Here is a 16,415-nt window from a genome sequence, read left to right on the forward strand (position 1 = left end):
GTGTTTAGTTTCGTTTGTAATTCAAGTTTGTTAATATATTGTACCTTTACAACAACTGATACAATACAGATATTGCTTATATCATTTATTTATTTCAACTGTTATATATAAATATTTGTACACAGTGCTTTAGTATTCCACTATTGCCTTCTACACCATGGTCCCTTTGAAGTAGTATTACCCTCCAGGTGAAGCCTGGAGATCTCCCAGTATTACAATTTATCACAAGACTACAGGGATCAGTTTCATTGAAGAAAATGGCTGCTTTGGAGAGAGGACTCCATGACGTTATACCCTGCTGAGGTCTCTCCCCTCCCTGGGCTCTACCCCCAAATCTCCAGAAATTTACCAAACTGGAGATGGAAATTGTACATGCCTCACATCCCAGAAAAGTTGCTCTCTTTTTTTGGCAACAAAAGTAGATTAACTTTTATAGGAATATATTCCAAGGCTTGTCTGAAAGACAAACTGGGTTTAAAAAAAAAAACCCAGCATGGAGACAACTTTAAATAAATTTATTTATTTATTTTTAAAAAGGTAGTCTCCTGTGCAAGCATCAGTCGTTACCGACTCTGGGGTGAGGTCGCATCATGACATTTTCACGGCAGGCTTTTTACAGAGTGGTTTGCCATTGCCTTCCCCAGTCATCTACGCTTTCCCCCCAGCAAGCTGGGTACTCATTTTACTGACCTCAGAAGGATGGAAGGCTGAGTCAACCTTGAGCCAGCTACCTGAACCCAGCTTCCACCAGGATCAAATTCAGGTCATGAGCAGAGAGCTTGGACTGAAGTACTGCAGCTTTACCACTCTGCACCATGAGGCTCTTACAATTTTACAAATGAATATATCAAGACTAGTAACAGGTTAGGTAATAATATTTAACTTCAGAGTATGGACACATTTTTTTTCTGTAGCCCTAAACCAAACTTAAGTAGGGATGCAAACTCATCTATGTCTCTTTTCACATCTTCCTTAAATGTACAGAGAAAAGTTTTGAGTAAAGGTACCGATGATAGAAGATGTCTTCCAGAAACTTGTTACTCAAACATTTATACATAATTTATACATAAATTATGGTTTTATATGTTTTATTGGATTGATTGTATTTTATGATGTTGTAAGCCGCCCTGAGTCCGCTTGCGGACAGGGCGGGATATAAATTGAAAGTAATAAATAAATAAACAGAAAAAAACACTGAGGTAAGTAAAATCAACAGCTATAACCAACTTTAGTTAAAATGAACTGAGCATAGAACATAAAAGCTTTTCTTCCTTTGCATTTCAAAGATACTGCTGTTAAGGAACTCCTAGAGAGGCTGTTTGCTGTCGGCGTTGTCCTGCCCCCTCAAAAAAACACCTCTCTCAGCTTTTGTATATCACAATGTGCAAAACTTGATGAGGGTGTAAAGCAGATTGGTTGACAACAGTGCAGACAAATGCCTTCATCAAAACCAACCAAAATTATAAAACCGATACATAAACAAATGCTTATGCATCGAACTATTAAAAATCCACCATCTGAATGGGCACCAGAAGTTGCACTTCCCCACTTCTGTATTTCCTTCTCTGCAGTAGGAAGTGTACCACCTATGCCCAGTCCCTAAAATTTCAAACCTAACACATTAGAACAAAGTTAAATCTCTCCCCATCCTCTTCTTCCCCTCCCTTGGTCATCTGTAGCATGGAAGAGGTGAAGAAGGATTCATTTTGCTTCTTGAAAAGAAAAGAAGCGTTTAGTGATATTTTAAGAGAACACTTAATCGTCTTCTTCAAAAATGTGTAACCAAAGCATACCCAAATTCATGTGATTGGGAAAACTGCCTCACCCAGTCACAGGACAGGCAAGAACAATGATTACTAGTGACCATGTGCAGGGTGAAACATAAGTCTGGGGGAGGGGGTAATAAGAAGGGAGCATGACTATGGACAAGTTTAACACAGCCTGGAGGAAAAATGTTAGTCACAGCAAACTTCCCCCCACCTGCAGAGGCATGTCCCCAGGAGTAATCCTGATCCTTTCCTCCAGTTTCTGCGGCTCAGCAGAGACTTCTTCACATTGCAAGCCACATGTATGGAGAATATTGCTGAATACCTAGAAGGCAAAGGGCAGTGAATGTGTCAGAGTGGAATGCAGCCATGCACACTTTGCCTGTGTCAGCATCTGCCCGAGGTTATCTGCTCCCCAACAGAGGACCTGCCTAAGCCAAAAACCAGGCCAAACACAACGAGTGTTTCACCCACCCCCAAAAGAAAACCCCTTGGCACCACCTTCCAACTGTGGAAGGCATAAGCTATTCAGATAGGATAGGAGGATAAATCATAGAGTCTGTTTCAAACATCCAGAGTCTAGATGCATCTCATCTCTCTCAAATCCTCTTGAATATTTAATAGTTTATACCAGTTTTGTGAAATGTTATCAGGCCATCTTTCTGAAAAGTGGGAAGGGCTGTATATTTCCAGAGCTCTTTACAGTGCTTCCCTGAATCAGTGTTTTCTGGGAAAACCTTGAGGGGTGCATACTTTGGGGCAAAAATTACTCCCATCACACAATCAGCTGAATTTTCTGAGTTTATTTTATAATAAACTGGAAGGGGGAAACCCAACATGAATAGCCTTAGTTTCTTGAAAGAAGGGAGGATGCAAATGAAATAACAAGCACAAATAACTGCACAAAGGAAATTCAGTTAAACCAACTGATGCAAGATCAGCGAGTAAGCTCCATGGCTTTCTCTCACACACAGACATCTATTTTTGCAGGTTGTTAATGCTACTGCTTTGTACTGCCTACACAGGATGGGGAACTGAGCGGACTGATAATGGCTGGATATGCATTGGTTGCCCATCCTTCCTGTGTTACAACTACTATGTGGACACTCTTAAGATCACATATTAATTTATCGCTGCAGATAAAGTGGTTCACATACAAATGACCTGATACATCCAAAGACAATTGCCACTACTCTCCAGCATATTTTGTCAGCCAAAGTGCTTGGGTGAATTGCCACCAGGAAGCAGCAGCTGTAGCCAGCTCAGACTTCACTATATCCACATAGTCTCCCAGGAAACTTTTAATGAAGTCTATGCTAAAAATTAAACTACATATAAAAGTACACAGAGGTGCCCAAAAATTAGAATTGCCAACCTCTTGGTGGTGGCTGGAGATCTCCCACTATTACAACCATTCTCCAGGTAACAGAGGTTAGTTCACTTGGAGAAAATGGTTGCTTTGGAAGGTGGAATCTATGACATTATATCCCACTGAAGCCTTTCCCCTTCCCAAACCCATTCCTCCTCAGTCTCCAACCCCAAAATCTCCGGATATTGACAACCCTACCAAAAATACACTCAAGGAAAATGATCACCTGAAGAACTGTAGGCACAGTCTCATCCAAGTCACTGAAGTAGCTTGGCTGCTGAGTAAAGATGTTTTCTGTAGCGGGGGAGGAAAAGAAAGAACAGATAGAAAGAAAAAATGATTTCTGGCTGGTTAAAAGAGTCTGCTTCAAACATCCTCATTCAAACAACCTCATATCTTTCACATTTTCCCCTCAAACACCACACCTCATATTGTGCTGGTGCTACAAACAGAGACACAGGGAAGAATTTGGATTTATGAGAGGAAACTCAGTTTCTAATCCCAAATATTCCTCATAAAGCAAATGCGGGGCAGAATCACATTAACAAACCTCCTGATTCTCCCTACAAACACCACTCCCTGAAATCAAGGAGAACAGAAGTAACCTCAGCTAAGGAAGAAATAGCACAGGTATTCCAATTAGAAATGGAAGGCATCCCTCCCACCCACTGATTCCCCCCTACAAACACCTCCTGTCCTTGCATTACTTCAGCAGATGAGTGTTTTGGGAGTACATGCTTGCCAGGGTGTCACATACTAGTAATTCTTAAGAGTATAGCAGTCTGGCACAGCAAACAGCATAGTGGACTTATGCTGCAGAGATCCAGGTTTAAATTCCAGTTCAGCTGTGCAACTTAATGTGAGGCCTTGAGCCAATCACTCTACTGGCCCAGCTCACCCTAAAAAGTTTTACTACATATTAATTTTAAAAATATAAAGAACATATGCTAAATAGGCTTGCATCTCACCAAATAATATAATTCCTCCATATTTTTATTTTTCAAGCTGAAGATCCAGGCAAAGAGCTTGGAACTGGGCCTTCTTCAGGCCAGGATGTTCAAAGGGAAAGTAAAAATAACGTGATATGAGAAACAAGTGGATCACATGGGATGGTTGCATAATTCTCTGCCAGCTGGCTTAGCCCTACCTCAAGGCTTCTGCCTCCAGCCTTTAAAAAAATGATGGCAACAGAATTCCAGCAACATGAGACACGTCTTTATCTGACATTTCATTCAGCATTCACTGAATCTTTGTATGGTGCCACTGAAAACTTAATACGTCTTTTAATTATCCTCTTTTTAAAAAATCTATTCATTACAATGAGCCTCATGTGCTCCCCTGCCTCAGAGAATGGATTGGGGAAGTCACACTATGGGAAGGGAGTTTTCACCAGCTTTTTTTCCCCAGGTCCAAATCATCCCTACAGTGCTGCTGGTTATCCCTCTGCTAGTTCCACCACTGAACCTTTACATCAGAAAAGCGGGAGAGGGAGCTCCACCAAGTGTTGCTTTTCCCTAATCCAATTCCTCTCCCCAAACCCCTCATGTACACACACTTTGAAATGGAAAAAGAACTCTGTGGGAGAGCTGATCACAGATTTCTGAGTGTCTCATCTTCTTAAGCCTTTATCAGTTTTCATTTGCTTGCACTGGAGAGAAGCATGTCACAAATCCAGATTCTACAGGTTAGAATTTATTGTTCAAGTCAGCCCTCATACACAGTTTTCAAAATTAAACTGTTCAGGCTGCCTTAGGCCTGTTGTCACATGGCTTGCAGGATCAAATGCCTGTAAATTAAGACTGGAAAATATTTTGGTGTAGACAACCTTTAAGATAAACCCTTTTTATCTAGCCCAGTGCACTGTTCTTGGCAAATCAGATGCTTTTGGAACATCAAGAAGAGGATAAAAGTGAAAAATAATAATAATCCCACATTGCTTATCCCCAGAATCTAGTACTCAATATATTACCTCTCAACTTGGAGATCCCATTCAGCTAATTTTATACATCTCACCATGAATTATTTTAATCCTTGTTTAAAGCCATCTACACTGATGTCTGCTAAATCCTTAGGTAACAAATTCAGTAAATAGATAATTTGCTTGACATTGTCAATGTTCCTTAGCAAATCACAGTGGAAAAGCCTCTCTTTAGAGTCTGTTCTAAACCCTGATTTCAGAGCTCTGCCCCCCTCAAAAAAACCCTTCACCCCATTCTATATCTTCAACCAACCAATCATCTTGTGGAGTAGAGTACTGTTGCCTTTTCCGTAGAGCACACACAGATCCAGAATTTTGGGAATATCAAACAAGAAGTTATTGTAAACAATTTCTCCAAAAACAGATGGTGTGATGAAATGATCCTAAAAGGAAGAGGAAATAAAACATATGGTTGGCAATAAGTAGCAAAATCCTTGTTATGACAGCAGAGGGGTGCAACATGCTCATCTGCAGTGGCACAAGGAGGGTAGCATTAGCACAGACCTGTGCCTATAGATAAAAGCAAAAGCCCTTTGTTTAAGATCACAGCTGAAGAGTTTCAGACACATTTCCTCAGTTTTGCTGCCTCTTCAAAGCATCCTCTGCATCCCTGCACATAACTTGTGTTTGGAGCAGATGTACCAAAGCAGAGTTTTTACGTTTTTACTTCTTTATTTATAGAACTTATAAGCATCTCCCAAGAGCCCCCAGTGCAAGCTGTGGCATAACAAAAAGGTAATACATATAATTTTAAAAGCTAGTTTGGACAAAAAGCTATTGGTCATCCATGGTAGAATGTATGAAATTAGGTTCGGAATTTCCTTATTTAGCAGATATTATCTTGTTAAATTACACACCCATGTTTCCAAATATATTGCAAAATACAATTGTCCACTTAATAACAGCAGCTGGATTTTTTTATGCAAGACACTGGGGAAAGGATACTACTCCCAAAATAAAAGAACAATTTATAAAGTGAAAAAAAATGGCAATTAATTTGACTGCTTTAAAGAAAAGGAAAGATATGTCCCAACTAAACAAAATTTGTGTTTTTTTCAAACAAATGTTAAACATGTTTAAGAATGCTTCTCTTTTTGACCGTCCATCCTTTTTTTCCCTTATTCAGATGTTAATGTTAACATAAATGTAAAGTGTTTAAGTTGACTATTCATTCTTATTTTGCATTCTTTTACTGCAATGTATATGCAAAGCATATAAATAAAACAAAAAACAGAAAAGTTAGTTCAAGTATAAGCTTTGAACAGACTGATTAAAGGAGCTTTAATCAGGCAGTGACACGCCTCACAAAAGGGATTGTAAGAGTTGCAGTGTGAATATTCATACAGGGAAAGAGTATGCGGATCCCAGGTCATGAAGGGTCTTTAAAGGTAAGAAGCAGCACCATGAATAGAACATAGAAACAAACAGGTAAGCACTGGTAAAGAGGCATTTTCCTAGGCTTCCTTCAGAATAACATTTTCATGATTGCTGCTTGTTGATGGTTGATTCATTACTGCATGTTTTGTTTTATTGTTCTAAACATATCATTGCTAGGGAGAACTTTCTTGCGAAATGGTTGTTAAAATATTCAGTCATTTCTGATACTCATAAATTAAAATTGTTTGAGTTGCTTTTGTAAAGCCTGCAGCACAGTTGATGTTCTTAAATGTCTTTAAAGACCACTATACCTGAATAAAGTAAACAGGTAAACAGTGTAAAGATTTCAGAATAGGAGTCACATGAACAAAGCAGCTAGATCCATATAACAGAGTTCCCTCTTCAAGACAGAAACACAACATACTCTGTGTTTGGGAGGGGGGGTGCTGTAGGCCACTTAGCTCACAGGATAGAGTGTGATACAACTCAGACGGACAACAAATCCTACTTCAGAAGGTAATTTGTGAGAGAAGAGAATGTTCCTTCTCATTCCATGCTTAAGAAAAAAGGACTATAAACAAATACATACTAGGCTTCTATTCATGGATGACTAGGAATAGTATTTGGATGAGGGGGAAAGAAACACACAAGTGAAGGCTATGAAGTAAAAGACATCAGTAAAGAAAAACAGAAACCAGCTATTCCCCCCACCCCTGCCCAGAGAACGGTGTATACATAACTCAAAATGTATGCAGAGCAGAAAAGTGCATGTTTACTTTGGATTCCTTGTGAGTGGACATTCGGAGGAAAGTTAGGAAAACATTCCGATGAAGGTGCTTCATTAAGTCATTCACTTCTGGAGGCAAATCTGCTACCTTGTCGAACTTGCGAGGGGCATGACGCAAGTATGAATCCAAACATTTCTGGAGAGTCTCATCAAATACTACCTGAAGCAAAGAAAAAAATGTTTCATGGGAAACTGTTCAGGGATGTATGCCGAGTGACAGAGTAGGGTCTACAGCACCAAGTTGCGTGTTGAATCACTGGTGTTTGGATTAAGGCTGCTCAAATGAAACATATTCCACAGAGCTCAGAAAAACCACTTTTAAGGGCTCACTGCCAAATATTTGTGGCAGATGCAACACTAAGGCTGTATCTTGGCATCCATCCTCTTTCAGGCAGTTATGATGTCTAGGGATGGGCATGGACCAGAAAAATGGAGGTCTGTATAAGTTTGTGGTTTAATGGACCAGTCCATGGTCCATGCCTGCCCCTCTCTTCCCTTGTTGCCCTGCCGCATCAGGATAACTCAGGCAGGAAATGGAATGTGTTTAAATGCCTCCACCAGCCTTCCCTTCTCTGCCCGAGTCCCCGAGCCATGTTGGGACACTTGGGCAGGGAAGGGAGCATTTTAAATTGCCTCCCCCTACCTTCCCTTCCTGAGTCTCCCCACTATGCCTGGGCACTCAGGCAGGGAAAGGAGCGCTTTAAATTGCCTCCCCATACCTTCCCTTCCCAAGTCTCCCTGCCATGGCAGGGCACTTGGGCAGGGAAGAGAGCACTTTAAAAAGCTTCTCCTTGCCTTCCTTTCCCTGGCTGTCACCCAGATGCAGCAGGGCACTTGGGCAGGGAAGGGAGCACTTTTAAATGCTTCCCCTGCCTTCTCTTTCTGAGTCTCCCCGCCTTGCCTCCCCCTGCCTTTCCTTCCCTGCACAAGCCACCCAACTACAGCGCGACACTCACTTTAAATTGCTTCCCTCCATTTCCCCTTCCCGAGTCAGCCAATCATGGCACGGCACTCAGGCAGGGAAGGGAGTATTTTAAATTGCCTCTCCACCACTTTCCCTGCCCTAGTTGCTGCATGAGCTCAGAAGGCATTTCTTCCAAGTTCACCTGGGCTCCCAATTGTTGTCTTGGGCGCCAGCATGTCTGGCTCACAAACTGCTCCCATGGACAAATGAACCTCCCTGAAAAAGGGGGCAGTCCATGAGAGACTTGACTGCACGGATCGGGCTCATGGACCATGAACCAGGCCCCAGTTCATAACAAAATTTGGTCCATGGCCCGATCCAAGCCCACCCCTAGTTACGTCACTTCTTTCTTTGCATTTTTCCCAGAGTAGTAAATGTCTTATAATTAGTACTATAAAACAGTTTGAACCATCTTTTATTGTCTGCCTTTAACCCAAATGAATACATTTGTCCACCAAGTCCACAGAATTTACCTTTTTCAGACACAGAAGGAAATGAAAGAAGAAATTTGTTAGACTAAATTAGAAAATGCCATCTTGAATATTTTCTTTTTCCTTTTTTACTCCACTAATATAGGAGAATTTAAAAAACAAACAAAAAATAAGAAGCCTGTATTTAATTCCCAGCCGTGCTGATAAAAATTTAAAAGGGGTCTGGCTGAGGCAGTGGTGAACTAAATTTGCTTCTTTATACTATTCTTACTGACCAACTCTGCCACTGAAAAGTGAAGCATGACCATATTTGCAGTTGCTCATCCTTGGTCACTGTAGATGGTGATGGGAACTTTGGGAACTGCCCTTGTTTATATAGATCCCTGCCCCAAGACCTCAAGACAGGCAAAAGCCCTGACCTAGATAGCCCAGGCAAGCCCAATCTTGTCAGATCTCAGAAGCTAAGCATGATCAACTCTGGCAAGTACTTGGATGGGAGACCTCCTTGGAATATCAGAAGTCAGTTGAGCAGGGGCAGGCTTTATTCATCCACCTCTCTGAATACCCTCCATGCCCCCAATAGGGGTCAGTCACCAGAGGCTGCCTTGGCTTCCAGGTGAACACAAACACGTTCACACACACACACACACACACACAAAACCCAAGCAAAAGCAGGCTTACAGATATAACGTTCAAAAGCACATTTGTTTGTTTTGCAATCCCTTTGCACAAAGTGATCTTACCTGGCACCAGAATTTATCATGAGGCAGAGCCAAAAGCCAATCCAGATCATCTGTGATGAACTTGGCCCGTTCTAAGAACTCCTCCACCAGTGCAGGATCTCTGGCTTTAGGTGGTGGCTTATAGAGCACAAAAGAACGTTCTGTTTTCTTTTCAGGATGCTGCAGAAAAACAAAATGCCGCAAGTCAAAACAAGTTGACCAAAAGACTAAACAGTAGCCCTTGGTGTTGCTGTTTGAGCATCTTGCAAAAGCCCTGACAGCCAGAGATACGTCTCATGTTGGTAGGAAACTTGGTCTGTGGTTAGCAAGAATCCATCCCTCATATTTGCTCTCTTTAGCATATGCTGGCAGCTCTCCATTATTTCTAATCAAAAGGCTCTGCACAGCAGCAGTTTCAGGGATATCCTAAATCTCACACACCTCACTACATTTTTCTGCCCTGCTTCCATGAAGATAAGTAGCTAACAGTTTTTTCCAGCTTCTTCTCTACCTTTCCATGTTTCCAAAACAAAGCAGAAATAGATGGACATGATGCATGTTTATGCTCCAGAATCCTGCATTAACAGATCATGGTCAGAGTGTGAACCTAGAAAATATGTATTCTGAAACTGTGCAGATTATCATTTTACAGTGAGATGGAAGTAATGTTGTGGGATTGACGTCTATCCATTACACTACTATTCCATCCCTCATCCACTTTATTCTCACTCCATCCTCATTTTATCCTATGAAGTATATTAGGCTAAGAGTGTATAATCAGCCAAGAGCCAAGAGGCAGCCATTCAGTTTCTTGAGTGAGTGAGAACTGAATGCAGGTCTTCCCCAGTCCAAGACTTTTGAACACATAGGCTGTCTTTCAAAACACTGTTTGTACTACACTGTTTTTTCCGGCCCTTCAGGATTTCTCATTAAAACTTGAAATTTGCTTAAGCTGAAGAGCTCACAATGATGTTTGATAACTCACTGAAGGGCTACATTAAATAAAATATTACACGTTTCATCCCCATTTAAATCAACAGGACTTCAATGCACAGTTAAACACCAAAGAACCATTGATTTCCTCGCTGTGGGTGAAAAGTACAGCAAAACTACAAACAGTGGCATTGTACGTGGAGTTTAGCTTTCTGAGAATTACAAGCTTCTTTTCTTTCTTTTTTAAAAAAGCAAGTTTCTAGTCCTAAAGACTAAAAATATGCTTTAAAGCACACTGGCCTGTGGCTAGACTCTCAGAAGCCAAATAAGTTGTTGAACAAGATTTCCAGTAGTCAAAGGGTGGAGCTTCAATGCCTTGTACAGCCTCTCCCCATGACTAGCAGAAGCAAAGTAAATCAAGCTGAATGAATTATGAAAGCCAGTCCACTATAATTACTGGAGTGTCAAATTAGAACTGCGTAGGTCCAAATTCATCCCCCCTCCCTCCCATCCACAAAGATCACTGGTTGATTTCAGGCCCATTTACTAATAACCCACTTCATGTTATATGGGTGAGCCTGCACTTTGGACTCTTGGCCAGTTTTACTCACACTACTCACTGAAATAAGATGACAGTGTGTAAAACTTTACTGAGAGAAGTACTCCACTTACCAGTGCTGGTAACGTTTTCAGCTTCCCAGTCAGCAAATCCTTCTTGGTAAACTGGAGCTCATCCAGTGGTAATGCTGGCATGCTGCTGTGTTATTTTTCCCTTTAAAACATACATATACACACACAGAGGAAACATCAGAAACTTTTCAAGAACTAACAACAAACAAGACAGGTTGCTCCTGATTCAACAGCCGCACTTAGAGACATGAGCTGTGTTACACACAAACCAAGACTAACTTTAAAGGAAAAACAGAAAAAGAACTGTTGCAATGTGGCCCACCAGTCTCCATGCATTAGGGAATAAAACAATTTAAAAGCCCCTATAAACTAAAGGACCAACCCAAAGAATTCCTGTTTGACTGATATCAAATCACTTGTGTTGCACAAAGTATTTGTTTGCAAAAAGGAAGTCAAGAGATGCTCTGCTGCAACAGGCCATTTAGTCAAATACACTGCAACCAATTACCTTTAAGAAGGTCATGACCTGAACTAAAGAGGGGCAACCAACCAACCGGTAGTACCCAACAGCAATAACACCTCTGAATATGGAGGTTCCAATTCACTATTTAGTAAACCTTAGGCTGCATACAGACAGATCTACTTTCAGAACAGAAGATAAGAGTGTGTTCACAGCTCTTTGGGTAGAGGGGATGCAGATGGAATTTGAAGAAAGCCAGCCACCATTGCTGGTTTCTCAGCACACATGAGAAAAACAGTATCATTTCAATCCGATGGTCCTCCTAGTTCAAGGGTGGCTGAACTGTGGCTCAGGAGCCACTTATGGCTCTTTCACACATATTGGGTGGCTCTCTCACTGCCCTGTTGTCCGGCTTAGAGAAGGCATTTGTCTCTTTAAATCACTTCTCCAAGCCAAGCCAGCTGGTGGATTGTAGAATGCATTTAAAATTGCTTTCTTTCTACCTCCCATCCCCCATCTACTTGCCTTCCTTCCTGTCTTGCAGCTCTTCTGTGTGACTCTTACGTTAAGCAAGTTTGGCCACCCCTGTCCTAGCTGATGCCACCAGACTTAGTAGAAATGTATGTACATGATTGAGCAGGCTGGTGTTCCAAGAATTATCAAATAATCCCCTGTCCCTACTGATACACTAAAAAATGGACACACTTTAAAAAAAAACTCCTTGTTTTTACTTTTATTACTTCCTTCCCACCCCAACAAGTGTATCTGTCTTGGAAACAGCAGCAGGGGACGATTTACTTGGTCATCTGAGCATTATCAGCTGGAAGATGGTTACTGGAACAGGGAAGGATATAGTTTTAAAAAACACACACATGAGCAAACAATACAGGATATAAAGAATCACTCCATTATTTGCAAGGTGCTTTTCAGCGACAGACTTGGCCAGTTAAAGGATCCCCACAAAATCTCCACTCAGTCTTGATGCTCCCCAGGTGACATTTGGACCAGTCACTAAAACCGTCTATAGTTCACGGAGTTATTGTGATGATAACAGAAAGGACAGGAGAACTATGTGCCACTCTGGAAGAGTTCAGGACTTTTAAAAAAGATGACTGATGTCTGCATACAGACTTTTTTGCTGATTGAAGGGGAAAATAAACAGGATCAGACTGCATTCCATGGGCCTTAAGTCTTCATCTTATGTGTGTTCCCCTACCATCCTTGACTCACAGGGACAAAACTGGGAACAGCACAACAGGAAGAATCCTAGTGTTAGTAATTGGGCTTCGGAGTAGTTATCAGCCTTTCCTAGGAATACCATCTCTATCTCCAGCTGTACACAATAGCATGGGTCAAGATGTGGAAACTTGGATGTTAGAAACACAATTGTGTGTGTAATTTTCTAGCAAGTAACACCCAGAAGAAAATGCACCCAGAAAAGGAAACTACTACAAGTGACCCATTTGGGACACCATTAAGGACAACAAAACAGGAGAGATTAGTAGAGAACTGCCTTGCTAGACCAGACCATCTAGCTGAGCATTCAGTTGTCAGCAATGGCTGACTAGCTGTCTCTGTCTAGACACTAAAAAACCTGGCATTAAATTAGAAGCTTTTGCCCATTGCTTGCCCCCAACAGCTGTTATTCAGAGCAGACTGCTTCTATGCATGAAAAGTGTTTATCTACCTTCATTCCACAAATTGTGCGCTGTAACAGAACAATCCTAGGACACTACAAAAGTATTGTTACACATCACCTACTCCTTTCAATGGGGCCTGTGCAGAAGAACTCCTTTGCACCATCACTATACCTAAGTCAAACTAGCTTACTATGTGTAGTTATTTACACTCCACCTTTCTTGCTAAGACTTGAGGTGGATTTAAACTTTCTTATATACATAGGAACAGGAACATCCAATATAGGCATCAAATCATAAATGCTAGAATAACCACCTCTCTTTTAAAAATCCTTTTTACTTTTAACCCTCACATCTAGATAACACGGAGTGAAGAGATAAGCATTAACATACTTGCAAGTATAATTTGTTGACTGGATAATTATATGCTTATCTATGCCACACCTAACAATTTAAGTTTTCAAATGTTGTATTGTCCAAAATTAATTTGTACAATTGTGGACAGCATAAAAAGAACATATCTACAGCAATTATGACCATTTTCCAAGTGTGTTCCAAGGAATGTGGCATTCCTTAGAAACATATCAGGTACTCAGTAAAAAGTTCCGTAGTGACAGTCAGACTTCCATGGAACATGCTTTGTCCTCCATTGCCTTTCCTTGCCACATACAGATACAGAGGAGCATTTCAGACACAAAACCACGGTTTAACTAAACTATAGTTTATGAGATTATCTGTTAACTAGTTAATACATCAAGCCCAGAATGTGAAACCCTAATTTTATGTATGGTTTTGCATAATGTGCAAATGTAGACATTCTGGAGTTCTTTGGTACTCTCACTGTAATGCAGGCTAAAGGATCGACAGGGAAAAGAGCAAAGGTATTGAAATCACAATTTGCCAAGGCAAACCAAGGTTGAATAATCATTTGTGAACCAAATTTTAACAATATCTTTGTTAAAATAAACATCCATTTTGCATTATGTCTGAACCAAGCTGTGGTTTGTACTAGACTATAAGGCTTGAACTAAGTGTGCTCCCTAGCATGTACCTCAGAATCCTAGTCAACTCAGAAGGATTCTACCTGGGTAGCTCACTAGACAATGCAGGAATAGTTCTTGAGGCTAGAAAATTTGGAAACAGCTGTGCCATATAACAAGACACGTGAAAAATAATCACATGTCCATTTAACACATTTAGCGCAAACATGGATCATGAGGCACTAGAAACCTAATGATTCCTGCAGAACAACACTGCCAAAGGGCTTCCGTAACCTCCTATTATGTCACTCAGGCAAGGCAAAATGAAAATTAGTCAACAAACATTTTACAATTACATAAGCCTATACTGATTGCTATTGTACTGTTTTTAAAATACAATAGCTCACAAAAGACAACGGCTGCTGGTTTCTCTTCCCACCCCCATCTTGTAGGCCTCCTGTACTGTACAAGAAATTCAGCCGCTGAAGCTCCCCTTCCCCATGGAGATACAGTGATGAGCTAAATTTAACCTTACAGAAGGGGGGGGGAGAGGAGAAGAGTGTTTCCCTAATCACACTATGGCTTAGCTTCAGTCTGCCTCACACAACTATTTCATTTCTTTTATTTAGAAAATATGTAACACCAACACTACTCTCTTTCTGCTCTCAACAGGACACCAAGGCAGCTATCTACGATTGCTTCCTTCTGTTTTCAAGACCTCTGGTAACTGAAGGCTTCCCCAGAGTACCTCAAACAGAACAAGTGTTTTTTAATTTTGTTTTGGGGAAGCTTGTGGGGAAAATACTGTGCAGAATGTGCAAATTATATTTCCCTTCCAAAAGAAAATGTTTTGTTTTTTTTTAAATAGGACAAACCTTATCAGCTCTTTGAAAACTTGGGGCTTTCCCATCTCCCTTAGCACTAACAGCAGCAATTCTCTCCATGCTTTACCAACTGCATAAACAGTGGCTCTGATGAAATTTTTAAAAACCCTTTGAAATTATCTGAGTATGTGCACAGCATCATTATAGTGACCACTGCTATTTTTAAAGATACCTTATATGAAATGGACGAATTAAAGAGAAGAGGGGGGGGAAACGCTGACGTATATATATCATATTACACGAAAGCTGGGGAGGGTTTTGTATTGGTGCTGTTTTACCTCCTCCTATTCAGCTGGGAAAGAGGATACACACTGTGAGACAGGAAAGGGCGACCTTATTGCCTCTCATCATAAGTAAGGGTGGAGGGAAAGACCATCTCAATTCCTTCCCAACCTTCTTCCCAAAAAAACTCTGGACAATTTTTCCGACTCCTCTCCTTCATTTTCCCCTCACACTAACCGTTGAGAAACGAGACTGCAACGGCCTCACCATACTATGTATGTTCGAAAGCTTCCCCAACACCACCAGCAACGCAACCCTTCAACAAGTACCCCGTCAGCCACTGACCCACTGTCCAAGCAAGCCGGCCTCTCTCTCCACCTTCCCCAGCTACTTTCAGTTCTTCCCAACACCCCCCCCCCGCTCTCGGGCTATTACTTCCGGTGTATCAAAAACCACATCCGGATTGCGAAGTGCAGCCTAAAGACGTTTGCTGAGGGATTGATGTTTCAGGCGGAGTTTAGAGAGGTTTTCCGTTGGTAATCGTTAGTCATCGTCTTCTTAAACGGATAATTACATGAGTCTTCTTTGACTCACAGGAGGACCCCCATAAAATTTATGCCCAGCGTTTGAATTTAGGGGGTTTCGTTTGTTTAAAATATTTTTCTTCCCTCTTGTCAGCGCGAACAGGTTCTTGGGGAGACTTGCAAAGGCGCAAAAATTTAACTCGTCACCATAATAACTGTCATAATAAATATATATGCGTCGCTGTGTGAATCTCCTCAATTTGGCTCCCACCTAAACAACTGTAGTGTGTAAAAAAAAAGGTAAACGTAGTCCCCTGTGCAAGCACCAGTCGTCTCCGAATCTGGGGTGGCGTTACTTTCACAACGTTTTCACGGCAGACTTTTTACAGGGTGGATCCCAATAGGCAGCCGGGTTGGTCTGAAGCAACAGAACAAAGCAGTAGACAAGTGCACCTTTAAGACCAACTAAGTTTTATTCAGAATGTAAGCTTTCGTATGCTCTTAAACAGACTTCAGACAAAATGGGAATGGCAAGCAGCAATTCTTAATATACCAGTGGGCAGTGAGTTGGTATGTGGAATCATGGGAATGTTTTTAGCAGATTAAAAGAATCAGGGATCTGTGTTTGTTAGCGTTAGAACAAAGCAGGGCAGATAAAAAGCAGACTGGTGTTGTAGGTGTGAAGTGCCATAAATCTAGGTAACATTCTGGCTTTGTTAGTTTAAATAGAGGGCTATTTCTCAAGAGGCTG

At 41.2% G+C, this 16,415-nt stretch overlaps 1 protein-coding gene across 2 annotated transcripts in view; it reads right to left on the minus strand.

The window, feature by feature from the left end:
- Positions 1-15,614, minus strand: part of ASCC2 (activating signal cointegrator 1 complex subunit 2) — a 44,460-nt gene extending 28,846 nt beyond the window's left edge. Inside the window, exons 1-7 of one of the 2 annotated variants that reach the window (XM_060249331.1) lie at positions 15,486-15,614; positions 11,000-11,099; positions 9,416-9,574; positions 7,267-7,437; positions 5,367-5,496; positions 3,362-3,429; positions 1,981-2,091 (exon numbers count right to left, since the gene is read on the minus strand). In XM_060249331.1, coding sequence (XP_060105314.1) covers positions 1,981-2,091; positions 3,362-3,429; positions 5,367-5,496; positions 7,267-7,437; positions 9,416-9,574; positions 11,000-11,080 — 720 coding nt within the window. In that variant the 5' untranslated portion in view covers positions 11,081-11,099; positions 15,486-15,614. The remainder of the gene's footprint in view (positions 1-1,980; positions 2,092-3,361; positions 3,430-5,366; positions 5,497-7,266; positions 7,438-9,415; positions 9,575-10,999; positions 11,100-15,485) is intronic. The other variant, XM_060249332.1, reaches the window with a different exon arrangement.
- Between the last annotated feature and the right edge of the window lie 801 nt (positions 15,615-16,415).

The sequence above is a fragment of the Heteronotia binoei genome, chromosome 11 (genome assembly GCF_032191835.1).
Source record: "Heteronotia binoei isolate CCM8104 ecotype False Entrance Well chromosome 11, APGP_CSIRO_Hbin_v1, whole genome shotgun sequence".
Taxonomy (NCBI): Eukaryota; Metazoa; Chordata; class Lepidosauria; order Squamata; family Gekkonidae; genus Heteronotia; species Heteronotia binoei.